This window comes from Silurus meridionalis, chromosome 25 (assembly GCF_014805685.1).
Source record: "Silurus meridionalis isolate SWU-2019-XX chromosome 25, ASM1480568v1, whole genome shotgun sequence".
Classification (NCBI taxonomy): domain Eukaryota; kingdom Metazoa; phylum Chordata; class Actinopteri; order Siluriformes; family Siluridae; genus Silurus; species Silurus meridionalis.
In genome coordinates, this window is record NC_060908.1 from 2,384,515 (window position 1) to 2,402,555 (window position 18,041).

Genomic DNA, 18,041 nt, shown 5'->3' on the forward strand with positions numbered 1-18,041 from the left:
GTGAAATATTTTAGAACATGACATGGAAAAAAAAGAAATGATTTGACAGAATCAACACCTCGAGCTTACCTTAAACGTGAGGCAGGATTGAAGCACGTCTTGGTGACGTCAGTAATATTGGGGTTGCAGCAGTCATCTTTATCATAGGCGTAAATATCCCAGTTGCATTCTGGATCGCATACGCCATTCCCTTGTTTATGCTCAGCACAGTGAGTTCTCGGCTTGCAGTACCCAGCATCGAACCCGGTCAGGGTATGGTTACACTCAGGATCGCAGTCTTCATCGCCCACTTTACTGATATCGCAGTTGGCTAAAACTAAACGAGACCGTAGCGTGGAGTTACTAACATTATGAACTGTCAACTCCCAGGTTATATTGTACATGCCAAAGGCTTCGTTCAGTTCCTGGTGCTGCAGATAGATCTGCTGATCAGTCACGGTGGGCCTACGGTACTCATCATCGTACACATTTATGACACGGTAGCGCACCGTCTTGGGTCTCCGGAAGTTCCAGAAGTGGTTGTAGTTGCGGGCAACTTCAACATTATCGCACACGGTCTGCCCACAGGCCGGGGGCTCTAGGGTTGTATCCAGAGAGCCCAACCCAGCCCGAGGCCCTTCATCTGGTTGTGGGAAATTCCCATCCTTCACTACCAGCCACTTGCGCTCAGGGTGCTCAAAGTTTTCCCGGATGATGAGGTCCTCTTGATATTGTGAGTCCTTGTGGCCATGCATGTCCTTTATGATTTGGCGCTGAGAGAGGGCTTGACGCCACAGAGTAACTCGCTCAACAGAACCTCGGTAGTTATGGTTCAAGGCATTTCCTCCCACCATCAACACCTTGGGATTCAGATAAATTACATGCCAATGCAATAATTGTTTTGTAGAAGTCAGGCCTATTGTTATTACAAATGATTCTTTCTAGGGTGATGAAGATGCCACAATTGACAAGACATATGGTATTTACAGAATAAACAGACAACATTTATTTGGTTTAAATACTATAGCTAATGCTAATCTCATTTCATAATCCCATATCATAATTCCCATCGATGATTCATATCTTATCAGAACAAAGAAGGCCTGGATAGGAAATCATTGACCTACCTTACACTTCTTCGTAAGAGAGCAGAAGACATCACCAGACTGTTCTCTGCTAACAGCAGCCTGAGCACCATTCACAAACAGTCTCATGTAGATACCATCATACGTGACCGCCACGTGGGCCCAGTGGCCAGGCAGGTACTGGGTGTTGGAGTGGATGGAGGTGACCTTATGTGCACGATCCGTCTTGAGAGAGAAAAAGAAGCGAGGGTCTCGATTGCCTTGCTCACTCACTGTCTTGATACCCAGCAGCCAGCCGCGATCACTCGAGGCATAGAAGCATTTATCAAAAAGGCCTGTGTGAGAGAAAATATGTAGGACATTGGATCAGACATGAACGGTGTCTTAATCTAGAAATCAGAAAACGTTTTCAGGATTGTGAAAGTATAGCTAAAAGATCATAGAAGATGGTTTAAATTTAAAGGGTAGTTTGTATTATCTAATATTCTATTTAGATGCATTTTAAAGCTAAATTATTATTCTTAGGACAAGACATTCTGGTGGGTTTTGTGTCCCAATTTTTTTTTCAGGAGCTGCTTTATCCTGGTCAGAGAAGTGGATGTAGAGAAGTGATGTTCAATCTATTTCCAACAAGGGCCATTGTGGGTGCAGGTTTTCATTCCAACTAAGAAAGTCCACACTAAATTCTACCTGTTTAATTCTAATGATTTTCATTTTCAATGACTATCAGGTGAGGCCGTTGCTTGGCACACATCATATCTAGGGATAATTTGGAGTCACCAATTTTCCACCTAGTTCTAGAAGGAAACCAGAGAGCCCAGAGGGAACTAAACCTCAGGGTAACATAGTTGTGGATCCTAACAGAAACCTTGGCACTGGCACTAACCTACGTCAATGCCAGTGGTGGACGATGTACACAAACTATGTACTTGAGTAAGATATACATTCAAAATAAATTACTCCAGTAAAAGTAAAAGTGCTCCCTTTAAACGTTCACCCACTTGAAATTAAAATTACAAAAGTATTTGTAAATGTAATTAAGAATTGTATTTTTCTATTATCAATTTTGTCACAAGACTCTTTAATTAATCAACTCAGTTTATGTGAAAATACTTGAATGTGACTCTTAGCACACTAATCTATTAATAGAATGATATTAATGAGTCAAACTCTGATTGATTTCTATTCAAATGATCATGAGCCCAAAACCTTCTTCAACTACTACAAAACAATTGCACAAATGAGGTCACGTGTGTTGTGTCGAGTTTGAGTCTGGAGTTTCTTCATAATTTATTCCTCTCTAAATGTTCTGCTTGCTGTTGAACTGTATGTTGGTGATCAGTAGATACACCAAGCGCCAATCAAAACACGTTTAACACAGAGCGTGCGCTCGATCCTGATTGGTGGCGTGTTGCGTATTTTGACCAGTTTTTATGCGCTCTTAAATAAAAAGGAATGACCTTGATGGTGTAAAATGTAGTTGAGTAAAAAAAGTACGATATTTGACTTTGAAATGTAGTAAAGTTAAAGTCAAATAAAAACAATTCAGTAAAGTACAAATATGTGAAAAAGCTACTGAAGTATAGGAAGAATTACATTTACTTTGTTATTGTCCACCACTGGTTAATGCCCACATTGCTTCAAAAGTAAACAATTTTTAAAGTCTATTTTGATTTACATTCACTTTTGCAAGTCAAAAACTTGCTAACTTCACCTAACTAACTGGTTTGGAAATTGAAGCCAGAAATTGCGAATACCCCCATTTTCGCCTCCAGATTCCCAGGAAAAGCATGGTTTCCATTTGATGTTTACTAATATCACACTGATACCCTCACCAACCCCCCTCTTTATCTCTGTCTTAAGCAAAACGAGTCTGTTTATGCTAGAGTGTGCATGCATGTGCAATGAGGCATGACTAGCATATGGAGATGCATGTACTCACTTTTAATTTTTGCTGCCACATGCCTGTGACGGTCAAACAAACGGTGTGGGTGGTGGTGTGAGAAAACAAGAGTCAAAACAGAGCCAATCAAGTCTGTTTCTGATTTTCAGAACTCGCCATGACACAGTGGGAAAGGTCTGCCATCTATCAGTGTAAGCACTCGAACTAAAAGGTGTGCTAAAATGCCTGTAAGGTCCGTCATGTAAACACATGTCACAAGGCTGCCATGCTCAATTAACCTTAAGCATTTACATTTCCCCAGAAAAAAGTCATTTGATGAGGATCAAGACATGGACACACTCTCATGCAAAGACAGAGATGTAATGCAATGCCATCTGAGAAGCACTCCCACATTCAGATCTAAAACAGAAGGGAGTGTGGCCTAAACCTGGAGGAGTTCTGCCACCCTGTTTTGTTTGCTAAAAAAATAACGCTTAAATCCAAAAAATGATCTGCTTTCCATTAATGTTAGCTTTGTGTGTGAATTCTGGCTCTAACAGTTCCTCAACCTGAGCTACATCATTTTAGACCACTCATTCCAGAATCCCACATAACACACACCTCTTCATTTACGTTCATGGCATTTGGCAGACGCCTTCATCCAGAGCAATTTATATTTATTATATTGATGCAACTAAGCAGCTATGGGGTTGAGGGCCTTGCTCAGGGGCCCATGATTAGCAGTTTGGCATGGCTGGGATTTGAACTCATGACCTTTAGATCCAATGAGTCCAATGCCTTAACCCAATGACGTTCTAAAAGAATCTGCATTTGTAGTTCATTTCAATGTGAAACTGTAAAACATAAACATCCTCTGTTGGAAGAAAACATTATTATATGAGTGTTTACGCTCTCTATTCACGCAGAACATCTGCCGTAGAAGTCCCTGTGAATGAGATGTTACTATAGAAACGATAACGTACTCGAATGGCCAATGCGATTTGAACAGCAATGAAAACGATCCACACTCATACGAGTAGGTATAAGACATGTTTTAATAATACACTTCTTATGATGTTCCCACTTCCCTGATGGAGAAAGTTGAATCTGATGCATCACTTCCCTGAAAATTACACAACAGGTCACCTAGAAGTCATCATTGATACAAATCTGCTTTTCCTGCAGTTTTATAACCATCTTGTGCAAGTGCCGATTAGGCAATCTCTCTTGCTCACTGTCTTTTATTTGATACGGGATGTTCTTGCAATGTCCCTTTTGCGTCATGACTGTTAAAGATGAACTTTAGTGCCAAGTCTCTCTGCAACGTTTTGACAAGATTGGGAATTAAGGATGAGTTCTTGCCTCCTTTCAAGGCCCGTTGCTGTGGAACGACCTCTGCGTACTGTAATTACACGAGACTAGATTATGGTCGTGAGTCGATCCGAAGCGTTCTCTTTTCCCACAGCCACACGAACGTCGCCTCAGCGCTGTTCAAGGTCCTGAATTCTGTGCAGTTCGCAGTGTGTGTCCGAGACTCACTGCCTCAGCACTGCCTGGACCTGGCTAATAAAGAAGCAGCACTTTTACGCTCAAGTGGCATGAAACCTGCATTATAAAAGCGACACGGTTATGGAATCACAATTAATGCTTTGCGAACACTTTTCGGAGCCATTTTTAGGCATTCATTAACATTAGCATTTTGCTCAGGTTTAAGCAAGGGTCACTGTATTCCAGCTTATCTTGTTTGTCCTGTAAATAAAAACCCTTCTGGATCAGACATCCAGGTGAGACAGAAAGACGATGCTGCATCGTTGCTGATTCGAACAGCACACACAACAACCCCATCCGAGGGAAAACCAATAGACGGCTTCGATCAGAGAAAATATAATTTTGCAGTAAGCTATTTTTTCAAGCAGTACCCACCAGCCCTCCAGGGGCAAAATGCAAAATCAGGAGATCAAGTGCATGTTTTTACATGACATGCCTGATGCGTAATTCATCTGGATTCCTCCGTAAAGGACAAGTAGTACGACAAATAACGTGACTCAGAGCTCCCATGAAAATGCCTGGGGTTGTTCGGAAACCGCCAATGTCATGTAGGAATTTTTCCCACTCTATATAGAACAAGGCTTATCCGTGTCTGTGCGCTGTTCTCTAAAGACCCAGGCTGCTTCGACTTTCAAACAGATGATGTCATCGCTGGGAAAAGAGCAACTAGGGGGAGTATTGTGTTCAAGATCTCACACATCTCTCCCTCACCACAGACACAGACACAGACACACACACACACACACACACAGAGTGAGAACAGCCCAATCTATTTCAGCATCCTACACTGCACAGCAATATCTCTATTAATGAATTCAATCTTGCCATAAAAAAATGCTTACACTTTCCTTTTATTTTCTTATGTGAAACACTGTTTCTTTTCCAAACGACTGTGAACAGAATTTATTACATCCCAATCTGGCAACTCTTCACTTTCCCAAAGAAAATCCACAACGTGTGAGCGGTAATTACATGATCACTGGCGAGGCGGCGTTTTAACAACCTGTCAAGCGTGTGATTTACAACACATCAAACAAGGTTGCCATGTCCATCCATTCTCTCCCCTGTTTCGATTTACCTTTAGAAATAAATACTTTGTTTTTACAAAGTAGACTGTATTTACACATAGATCTGAGTGCTAGGTTGTAAACTTGAAAAAATAGCAACAAGACGACAGGTTGGTGTGAACGAATACAAATGAAAAAAAAGAAAACATTTAAAGGAGATGTATCTGGCAACCCAAGTCAGAGCGCAAGTAATTTTTTTCCCCCTTTATTTGGTCTGGAGTAAGAAGAGTGGAAGTGTTGGAGTGTTGGAGTGTGTGTGTGTGTGTGTGTGTGTGTGTGTGTGTGTGTGTGTGTGTGTGTGTGTTTGTGTGTGTGTGTGCGCGCGCGCGCTCTAACTTTACTCTAAAACGGGGGAAACCCTGACAGACATGAGCTTTCTCCCACAGCATGTTCGGTTTAGTGTGTATCAAATAGCTAGAAGGAAACTCTGAAATAAACACATGCAAAATAAAAATACAAATAAAATATAAAGATATAATTCAAATATAACCCTAATAAATAGAAATGCCTGATAATTGTAAGGAGGAGATGTGCGTCTTGTTCCAGAGCAGAAGCAGCACACAGTGTCCTCGGATAGTGGAACTTGTTTGAAAGTTTTCTCTCGGATGTGTTTAACACACAGCTTGATGATGTGCATGATGTGCATGCTCTACCTCTGTACATTGCACAAGCTGTTATTGTGCTGAGCTTTACGCAAAAACAAAGAAAAAAAACTAGAGCGTACCCTTTCATGTTCTAGATTACGCACAGCCCTATATCTGTGTGTGCTCTAGATCTGATCAGAGCGCACAGTTTCATCCATAAAGTGCCTGTTCCAGAGCCGTCTACAGGGGTGACGTGCGCTTTTACGCGCAGAGAAACTTCAAAGTTTGACTGATTTAAGATCAAACAGGTATAAACAACGTGAAAGAAAGAGAGAGAGGGAGAGAGAGCATGGCAAGTCGTTTTCACTCATTGTGTTTAAAAATAAAGATAAACAAATAAATCACGTCACGTACCTGCAATTACGGCAGGGGAGCGCTGTCCTCCTTCGGGCTTCACCCACATCCCTAGCGTGAAGTTCCCCCTGGGGATTTCCTCGGCTGGTCTGAGGCGCAGCTGGTCCCCGCGTCCTGTAAAGTACACGGCGTGGCCGTGCGCGCTGGACGCGGCGGAGACGGACGATGCGTCCTCGCCTTCGTCGGACGCAGAGGCGCGCCGGCGTTGGCGGGGTAAGCGTCGCTCGAGGCCCGGCACGGAGCGCTTGCCGCGTGTAAGGCGGGTGGCGCACGCGCCCGGCACGCTCGCCCGGGCCTCCCGGAGCTTCACGAGCTCGCGTTTGGACCGGCCTTTCCTCCACACGGGGCCGCACTCCGACCCGACGCACAGGATTAAGATAACGAGGCAGGGGAGCCACGGCAGAAAAGTCCACACTTTCATTTTGGTGTTGTTTTTAGTTTTTTTTTTTTATTATTATTATTATTATAATTCAGAAAGGAAAAAAATATGGAGACGTTCAAGGACGCACGCAAGTTCTAGATTTTCCTCTCGGCAGCTGTCAGGGCGAAGATCCGAGTCCGACGTGAAGAAAACCCGAGTACCGGTGCTCTTCTGATTACTGTCTACAAGCCGCCAGCACGCGCCTCATGTTTACCAAAAGTGAGTCTTGTGTTCGGATCGGAGCTCCGCCAGCGCGCTCGGCACTGCGCACATTTCTGCGCTCCACGTTGCCTTTTGAACGGATCCGGGATCCAGAAGGGAGGGAGGGAGGGGGTGACTAATAAGTAATCAATCAGAGTTAAGATCAGAATCGGAATCAAGCCCCCCTCATCTCATCTCATCTCATCTCATCTCATCTCATCTCATCTCATCTCATCTCCCAGTGAAGTGCTCTCCAGCAGCCGTGCGCCTGTGCGCTTTTTTAACCCCACTCGCGACACGATGTCAGAAATGCCACACGCGTACAAAAGGCGCTTCAGAAAAAGTCGAGAACTTGCATACTGGGAATGAAAGTCCCAAAAGTTGCATTTGGGATTGAAAGTTGAGATGCGCCGAGAGGATGAGGTCAGGGTGCGCTGTAGAGGTCCAGGAGCATCGCGGGATCCTCACTGGGGCATTCGGGAGCAGACAGACAGACAGACAGACGGACTCGGCTGACTGATAGACAGATAGACAGATGCAGGAAGGAACGTTAGGCTGCGTTGCGTAGAGCGCGATGCTTTGTTTTGCTTTGAAGGCTCAGGAGTTTCTGCTTTTGAGTCCTTCCTCCTCTCGTGGACGTGGGTGGGGGGTGGGGGGTGGGGGTGGACTCGCACAGGTAAAACGCAGGGAAGGCAGGAGCACTTTCCCCGTGCCTCCTGAACCACTCCGGGGGGAAAGTGTGCATGCACGTGTATCCCTCTAGTGGCTACTATTTGCACATGTCACGTCAGTGCTCTTTGTGCGCATGGGAAGTTCAGGGCCGAAGCGAGACGAAAACAAACCAAACAAGTGGTTTTGGGGCCTCCAGGGAACAGACGCAAAGCTGAGAATGTTTGCAAGAAAAGTTGATGTGCATCAAATGTTTTTTACACACGAAAGGTTTACTATTTGCCAACATATGAAGCTCAGTTATTCCCTTCATCCTACTGTTGCTCAGTGCTTCAAACAATCCCAAAAGACCCTCATTATAGTCTTTATATGTCAATGATTGTGTGTGAGTGGGATTGTGTGGTATCCTGAACCTGCACGTGAACTCAGTGTGAATAATACATGCAATTAAAGTGTGGAGTAATCATATGCAAAAAGAAGGAAGGAAAGAAGGAAGGAAAGAAAGAAAGAAAGAAAGAAAGAAAGAAAGAAAGAAGAAAGAAAGAAAGAAAGAAAGAAAGAATTTATTAAATGAAAAAGGAACTGCTTGAAAAAGTGAAATATATTAGTCATTTGCAAATATAATAATAAAAAAACAAAATTAACAAGAAGAATAAAATAAAAAGGAAGAAGAAAAACAAGAAAAGTTGAAATAATTGAATAAAATACCAATGTGAAAATAAAGACATCTTACATAAAGAATCCACCCATGTGAAAAAATAAATAATTTTACTACTACTCCTACTACTAATAATAATAATAGTCATATGTGGAAAGAAATCACACTTAAAAAAAAAATGTTAGGAAACAAAATCAAATAGGAAAAAACATCCATTAAAAAAATCCAGTGGAAAAAAAAAATCTGGCATTTATTAAGTGAATTATGTCCCCCTGAGGAATTGGTCTGCACAGCAACTTTGAAACATCAATAACGTTTGCACAGATTTCAGGAAATCATGCTGCAACACTAAAACTCCCACCATATTGTACCTGGATTATAATAAATTCTAATAGATATCGTTCGAACCTCATGCCATCTCACACCTGCACACCACTTCCTATAACAATACAGAGCAATAAAAAAGGAATGTACTGATCCGTGCTGAGGATAAACGCTCACTTCCGCACCCGGAGATGTTTCTGCTCTGCAGGGCCGGCCTTGTGCCCTCCGTATAGAAGGAGATAACGTGAGGAATGTGACGGCATCTTTTCTTTGTTTGCTGTAAACGAACAGCAGCGGATTGTCGCTTGTCGTAAAACCCTCCTTGTTAAATATTTGTCAGGGGGCCGCCTTTGTCACATCGCAGTGGCGAGTCCACATATTTTCTTTTGTACTTCATTCCTTGGGTTTTTGTGGATTTGGTCTCACGAGCCTTGGTGCAGCATGAGATCACTACTTTTCCAGGTTTGGTCTCTTTTTTTTAAGGAAATTTTCTTCGACCTGAAAAAAAAATCCCTCAATACATTTCCAAAACTTCTATATGGACTTACATTTCTTCTTACATCCAGGGTGTGTTCCCACCTCATACCCCACTGTTTCAGACCAGGATAAAATGCTCACTTAGGATGAATGAACACCAAATTTTAAGTCTCTAAACTGGTATCTTCTGTTTGAAAAGCACCAAACAGATCAAAGTTTTTTCTCCACATTTAATACTGAATAAATACATTTATCAAGGAATACCCTATGTGGACCAAAGTATTGGAACACCTGACTTTCCCAGGCATATGTGGTTCTTCTCCAAACTGGATGTCTTTGGATGTTATGATATTTTATCTTCACTTTACTGCTCACCTCACCTACATCAGTCCAGGCCTTCAGAGCACCCTTGGTGTCTGCAAACTTTTGCCCATATAATATAGCTACTACTGGGTTCTCAAAGGCACAGCACAGGTTTCCAGCTGGAGAACATACATTTAGTTTAACAAAATAAACCTTATGAGCAGAACGTTTGCAGGGTTCCTTAAGGGCTCATTGGAAAATTTATGGAAATGTAACCTCCTTAAAAAGTTTGACTTAAAACATTTACTTTAAGGATTTTTTTTTGTGGGTTCTCCATAAAATATTAATGACTTCTCTGGGAGACAAGAGCAAAACCCTGCAAATAACATTACAGCCATTTATTACCAGGTGACACTGCGAAAGAAAGTGACTGTAATGACACGATAAAGAAGCCTTGAGAAGTGTCTCAAAAATGGAGCCCATCATCTAGATGAGACAAGCACGTGGTAGCAAGTTTAGCCTCGTAGCTCCAGTGTAAAACATGTTAACGCAAATGAAGTCAACATCTTGGCTCATCATGGGGAGTGGAACCTTGATTTTGCGTGCAAATTAAAGTTTTCACCAAAGCTATTGCTTCGAACCCAAAAGACCTGGACAGTAAGTATGCGTTTGGTCAGATGCCAAACTGCGCTTGATAAATTCTGGTCTTTACGTCTCTAATGGTGTAATTACACCAGCGCTGATGAAGCTGTTTCTTCATGCCAAATTATGCTCTGTGGTGGGTGTTAAATTTCCTGTGAGGGCCAGACAACAGTTCTGGCTACTTCAGCAGACTGGATTGTTATTAATGTGCAAGTTTTTCTTTTTTTATTAATATTTTATAAAAATTCACACTGAGGTCAAGCGCTAAAGAAGAAACATCTCGATGCAAATAATTCTGAATGAAATTGAGGTGCGTCAAAAACAAGGAGTTTTATCTAGTTAAATACAGACAAATCCCAAGACCAGTTCCAACAGCGAACAGTTGATAACTTCATCAATGATGGAACTGTAATGAATGGACATTTAGTGTCACCCAGATGAAGATGTGGTTCACTTTTGAGTCTGGTTCATCAAGTTTTCCTCTTCATATCTAATATATAAACTGGGAGTTTTTCCTTGTCATTGTAGCCAATGGCTCACTCATTAGGGATAAACATATAATTGATAAACTTATATGAACAGATTTTAAAGTTATTTTTGTTGCTTCTGTAAATTGAATTGAATTCAAGATATGACTTGGCCTGGTCCTTGTTATCTTGATTTTGTCTTGACAAATCGACTTGATTAAGTTCAGGTCAAGACCAAGTGAAGACAAACTAGAACCAAGTCAAAGACTTACAAATCCTGAGAAATGTCCCAAACAAAGAAAAATCTGGGGCTGGTCAGTTTCAATTAATGGCCAAGAAATGAATCAAATCATTCATAAAGACTAATACAGAGACATTCACTATGTTTGAAAACTTCTCTGATCCACTAGACAAGCAAATCCAAAAACTCCTGAGACAACTACTAAGCAAAGACAGACAAATTCCAAGGAAAGAGACACACCCCAGGTTGAGACATATCAAATCCAGAGACAAATTCCTACCAAAAAAAAAGACAAAACGCAACACAAGTCTTAAATAAAGACAGACAAGAGCCAAGACAAGTGTACAGGACACGAGAATGAGCAGTCATCACTATTATAGGCTTTAAACTTCCAAAAAGTTCTATAGAAAACATTATATTTATCACCATTTATTATGTAGGTTTTATGTTTAGAATTAAGGGATGGTCATGAATAACAGACTAGCACTGTATCTTCATCATCATCATCATTCTGACTGGTCAAAAGTTACTGTAGTACAGCTCCAACTCACCATCAGCAGAGCTTTAAATGTTAATGCAGTTCCTGGTAAATTTGCACATTCATTCAAACTACAAATACTGATGGACCAAACTGTCCACTCCTGAACCAAGGGCGGGTTTGCAGTCTTGCTAACAATGTTTATTTTTGCCAGAATTTGTATAGCAGTTAGCTAATCTCTTGCTGGTAACTTGCTAGTTAGCCAGTCTTCAGTTGGCAAACATCCGACCAAATGTATAGTCTATTATTTAAGCGAAAATTTGTCGATTTGTGTTATAAAAAATAGCAAGAAACAAATATATCTAAGATGAATTATAAGCAGCAGCAAAACTAAAAAGAAACAGGAAACAGATGGAATTAAAAATAAACATTGATCTTTAAAAAAAATGGCGTACAAACACAACCGAAGAACATCAAAGAACTCGATCGAGTTTTCGGCTAATACGCTACGCACTGAAACAGATCCATTCAAATAAATCTGTTGTAATATTCGGGATTCGGTTTGATAAAACGTTCCCCGATTTTTCCTCTTGGTCGTAAAAGTATGCAGTAATGATGCGAAAAGATTTGTGTTTGTTTGTAAACGGTTGAGATTATATTCCCCGGAGTCCTAATGGTCGTTCCACGTGTTTGCTTTTTCAACATTTGCTCGTCGCCCGTTGGCCCGAACCGTGTTGAACATGCAAGGAATGCTGTGTGTGGTCACGCCGTCTGTCACTCATCTACAGCGAGCGTGGCTTAAGCGTATATGTTTAACAGCACCACTGTGTGTCAACATCTTCCCTGTTTACACATTTACCATGTGTTCTTGTTTTTCTTCCTTTCTTCTTTGTCCCCCTCCTTCTCATTCTTTCTGGGTCTTTTTTCCCACAGAGAGGCTTTCTTCGAAAAAAACATGACAGCTTTTACATCTCATCTGCTCCAGAGTGACAGATTAACTTGATGGATTAATGGATTATAAGTGTCCTTGTTATGTGTTTTATGCTCTCCGACTCCAAGATCGTAGATCATCCTGTGAAGCGCCGCTAGAAGGATAATCCCTGTGACCAGTAAACTCTGATTGAGAGCTGTGTGATGGTCTGTAGCACCTGGATTTTTCTCATTACTTGAACGTGCCCTTTATAGGAATGATTTGAAGAAAAGAAAAAAAGGACAGACAAGACTCCAGAGACAGATTTGGAATCTGTCTCTGGATGTCTCTTTATTTAGAGACATCCAAAGACAGATTCCAAATTTAAGATAAGGTAGGTCTTATAAAAAGTTCCAAATGAAGATGGACAAGAACCAAGACAAGTGTGCAGAAATCAAGTCCCATCCAAAGACAAGCGATTCCCAAAACAAGTACCAGTTGTATGTCTCTAGGCAAGTCCTAGGTAGAGATGGACAAGTGCCAACTAAAGACAAATTAGACCAATTAGTCGAATCACAATAAAAGGCAAACAAGTGCATATGCATGCATCATGACAGATCCAAAGATCTGTAGAAGTAGATGGACATGCTGCAGAAACGTCCCAGCTGCAGACAAGATAAATCCATATTCATTTCAGACAAGACTTATTAGTCTCTAGTTCCAAGATCTAAATTTGAACTCTGAGAGAATTCCACCACAAATTCCACACTAGCTCCAGTTGTGTTCCACCCTACAAAGATTTCTGACCTTCAAAGAAAAGATGCTGAGCACGAGAGGATCCTGAGCCATCTACAGATGTACCAGCTCCAGTTAGATCCAACTACATGAAGATTTCGGACTTTGATGATAAACTACCTCTTAATCAATACTCAAAATAACATGGCTTTGGCATGGAGGAGACATATCATGATCTCAAAGTAGCTCATTTATTGCTCAGGAGCTCCTGGTTCTGCAACTCCAACTGTCTGTAAGACTGTAGAAGGGACGAAGATTATGGACCTTTAAAGATGCAGATGCCGAGCCGCAAACATCCGAAACCATCTAGAGACGTACCAGCGCTATTTGGATCCCACTTCATGTGAAGTTTGGACATTGGACCTCTTTAAATGCTTAAAGGCTCTGGCATTGAGAAGCTGGTGTTGGATCTGTGATGATCTCAAATGTAGAACTATTTTTTGAGTTGCTCAGTAGCTCCTGGTTCCACAACATTAATTGACTGTAGAAGATTGTAGAAAGGACATTACTCATAATCTCACACTCCGGTGCTCATGGTGGTTCTCACTCTCCAGTGTTCTGTTCTGTAAGATTTAGAATCACACTCTAGATGTCACCCAAATGAGGATGGGTTCCCTTTTTGAGTCTGGTTCCTCTCAAGGTTTCTTCCTATAACATCTAAAGGAGTCCTATAACATCAGCCCAGGTTTCATCATCAGGGAGAAACACCATTCACTTTAATTCTTATATTCTGTAAAGCTGCTTTGGGACAATGTCCATTGTGAAAAGCGCCATAGAAATAAACTTGACACTCGGGTGCTCATGATATTTCTCACTCTTTGGTGTTTGTAATGTTTTAATGATTTATAATCACACTCTTGGTGTCACTTATATGAAGATGTGTTTCCCGTCTTCTGAGTATTTCTTCATGAGGTTTCTTCCTCATACCATCTAATGGTTTTTCCTTTCCACAGTCACCCCAGGCTGCTCATTTGGGAAAAATACACATCATTCACATATTTAAATCCTGTAAAGCTCCTTTGAGACACTGTGAAAAGCGCAATAAAAATAAACTTGAACTGAACAAATAAATAACAATGGCTTGTTTTGACTGCAATTTTCACACCAACATGCTGTTAAATGTAACTTGAAAATTAAGCCCTAATTTTGACAGGCTTAGTACAATGTCTGATTTTTCTCTTGAATAATATAAACAATTAACTTTTTTTTTTTAATGCAATATTGTATTAGTTCCCAATAGCTGGTAAAATATATATATATATATTTTTTTGTAGCAGACTCCGTACCCGCTGTTCATACCAGACGTTACTACAATATACACTTATAATGGTGTTATAATACAACATGGAACTAAGCAATAAAAACAGCAATTAGCACCACAATAGATGCAGTTTAACGCTGGATTGAACCGATTCTTGGCGCGTCCATATGGAGGTGATTAGTGGTCTCATTAGTCGACTCATGTTGAGTACTGTCACAATGACGTGCCTCCATAAAAACAAAGACTTGCTGACAAGTTAGCAAGGCTGAGACACCCCAGATCCATGACTGGAGCGTCGTAGACGTGCCGACATCCCGACGACCCGCTTCACTCCAGTCTGCTAGCGTTGTCCGTGTGAAACGGGAATTCACAAGCAACATATGTCGTGAACGTCTCAAACGATGCGCGTCCTTCATCCGGAGAGCGTGTGGACAAAACGTTCATTAGAGTTTAGGGCTGAATATGTGCCAGTGTGAGCGAGAGGCTATAAAAAGAGCCAGACATCACATGTTTTTAAAAACCAATAAAACTCTCAGTTAAGTGTAATTACAGCACATTCGGTCTGTGTCGTGACTCAATGCCATCAATGCTCACGTCAAGGTTAGAGGGTCATGACCGTCATCTAGAGATGTGGACACTTTTTTTTTGTATCCCCAGAAAGAAGAAACAGGATTAAACTAGTGTTTGAGATAAATCTTCTTTAAAATGGTCTAAAATGTGTATCAAGCAGCCACATTACTTCTGAGAGAAAGTTCTTTGAAAGAAAATGGAGGTTTCTGCTAAGGCATATCAAGTGTATGTTCACAGATGCAAAGGAAACAAGAAAATGATAGCTACAATAAAGCATTAGATAAAAGATGTTTTATGGCTGCTTTGCTGCATCTGGTATGGGGAGTCTTGAATCTGTGAATGATAGCTCAAGACAACCGAGACATTCTGGAGCAAAACGTACTGCCAGGATAACAGAATAATAACCCATAAGTAGATCAAATACCCCGACGTGTGACGGAGATGCGTAACGATTACCGGTTCCGTAACTTGAAATGATCATCGAGACATGGCCAACCCAAGAATCTCATAGAATAGTGATCAGTATGAGGTAGTATACTTGAATTGAACAAAAATGCAGTACATAATTTAGCAAAACAGAGCATTTACAGTGTCGTAATGTATAAAACACTATGTATGTATGTATGTATGTGACGAGTGACGAGAGATGGTGGAACCAGATGCTCTCTGTTCCCGAGTCCGGTGATGCCGATAAAAAGAGGAGATACAAGAACTAAACTCGGGCTTTGAAACACCGAAAACACAGGAAAAAATACGTACTCGAACACAGAGTAAGGCATCTCACAAGGCGGGAGATGTGCACATCTTGGCAGCATCCCAACGTATCGTACCGCCTTGTACGATCAGCATCACCGGACTCGGGAACAGAGAGCATCTGGTTCCACCATCTCTCGTCTCGGTAGTCTGAAGTGGCCTTGTATAAGACCCAATTCTATCCAATATCAACAAAAAAGAGATCAATGGAAACATGCAATCTGGAGACTGAACCCTTCATACCTGAAACAGCTCAAGAGCAGGATGAACCACCTGTAGACAGGTGCAGAAGCGTCACTAAGATCTACAGAAATCTCTCAATTTGTGACAATCGACTCTGAAGGTTGTGCGACAAAACACTAGGTCAAAGCTCTCAAGACTTTTTTTGGTGGCATTTCATAAGCGACTGCATACCGTAGTTGTTCACCGTGGCAAAAACATCTCGTCTCGCATCTCCAACTCTGGTCATTCAGCAGAACCTCATTTCTCGTCTCGCTGTCAGCCCCTCGGATTGGATTTTCGCCTCAGCTGGAAGTCGCTTTCAATGAAATCGGCACATTAATAAATGGAAATGTAATCATCAGACGCTCACTTTCGCACCCACTGCGCCATCAAACCTACGTTCATAGAAATAGCATGGAAATCATTCATTTGCATCAGACTAATGAGGTCTAGAGCTGCAGAATAATTAGATGTTATGAACAGCGTTCGCTGATGAAAACACGGCATGCCTCTTTTTTTTCGTTCTTGTTAAAATCGTTCACGCTTAACGATCTGCATTTAATCATTTAGTAGACAATGTTTTTTTTTGTTGTTTTTTCCCCCAAAGAAATGAATAAAATGACAGAATACACTGGCTGTCTGACAGCATTAGGATTTAAGCCCATGACCTTCTGCTGGCCAGTTCATAACCTGAGAGGAGAATTTTTGCACTATTTTATTTTTATGCAGCGATGGGGATTTGAGCAACAATTTCAGACATCTTTGTAAAGATCTTTGAAACAGAACGACAAAACATTAGAACACTGGTTTAAGTGTCTCTGCGTCGTATACTGTTTTTACGGTACGGTACTGTAAAATACTCTGTTTTGCTACATTATTTACTATAATGTGTTTAATTATTAACAAACTACAGTATACGACTCCATACTGATCACCTTTCTATAAGATTCCCGGGTAGGCAAGGCCGTGTCTCAACTCACGATATTTTCACGTTACAACGGCGTCATCGGAAACATCTCCATAGTAAGTCAGGGACCACCTGTATTTTTTCCATATTTATTACAAAACAACACTATTATTCGATTTTTTTTTTTTTATAACTACATGTGGATCTTCTGAAAAGTCCACCAAACTCGTAGCAGCGTCCATGAACAAACCCAGTAATGCATTAGACGTTAATGCGTTCATTTAAATTACAGCTGGAACTAATATCCGAGCAAAATTGTGGTAAAAATCGTTATATGCACAGGAAAAAGAAACGCTATACCGCGTGGCAGAAAGCCAGAAATGATCCCGAGGCCAAAAAAATGGAAAAAGGTTTTATGTGCACGCACACACACACACACACACACACACACACACACACACACACACACACACACACGTACATACATATTACATTATTATATATACATATATATATATGCACACACATTATTATATTATATATTATATATATTATATATTATATTACATTATTAAAGATATATATGTACACACACACACACACACACACACACACACACACACACACACTTCCTCCCTTAAACGAAGGAAGCATAAAGGCTGCAAAAATCAAACCACACTGTAAATCAAGAAACTTTAATTAACATCAGCTTTCATACTTCCTCTACAGAGCTTCATTAGTACGTCATAAATAGATTTTTACGACACGTTCATTAGAAACGCAGACGCCCGGCTCCTGATTTACTGCCTCACTGATACGTCTTGTGAATGGATGCATAACAACAACAACAAAAAAAACCATAATTGATAAGTTATTTCTGGACCATTTACCAGACCAACACCATCTCCACACCCTCATGGGCCAAAACCCCCGAGAACGTCACGATGTGGATTCCATTCCTGCAGCATGGCCCAGGGCCGTAAACCGTTCGATCTTTGACAAAATCATTTCCTCTCCGACCTGCGATGGGGAAATAATTGAGATAACTTTTGCAGTGCTTCTGCTTCAGAACACGTGAGCTGCCTGAAGGTGAAGCGCCCTCACATTCTCTCTCTCTCTCTCTTTCTCTCTCTCTCTGTCTCACTCAGTCTCTTTCTGTCTCAGTGTGTTAAAGAGATCATGC

The 18,041-nt window shown here is 41.1% G+C and overlaps 1 protein-coding gene across 2 annotated transcripts in view; it reads right to left on the reverse strand.

Moving 5' to 3' along the window:
* The window catches only part of pappaa (pregnancy-associated plasma protein A, pappalysin 1a), a 92,542-nt gene extending 84,791 nt beyond the window's left edge, over nt 1-7,751 (reverse strand). For both annotated transcript variants that reach the window (XM_046839707.1, XM_046839706.1), the window contains exons 1-3: nt 6,560-7,751; nt 1,107-1,399; nt 70-839 (exon numbers count right to left, since the gene is read on the reverse strand). In XM_046839707.1, the coding sequence (XP_046695663.1) occupies nt 70-839; nt 1,107-1,399; nt 6,560-6,980 (1,484 nt within the window). In that variant the 5' untranslated portion in view covers nt 6,981-7,751. The remainder of the gene's footprint in view (nt 1-69; nt 840-1,106; nt 1,400-6,559) is intronic.
* Nucleotides 7,752-18,041: the final 10,290 nt, after the last annotated feature.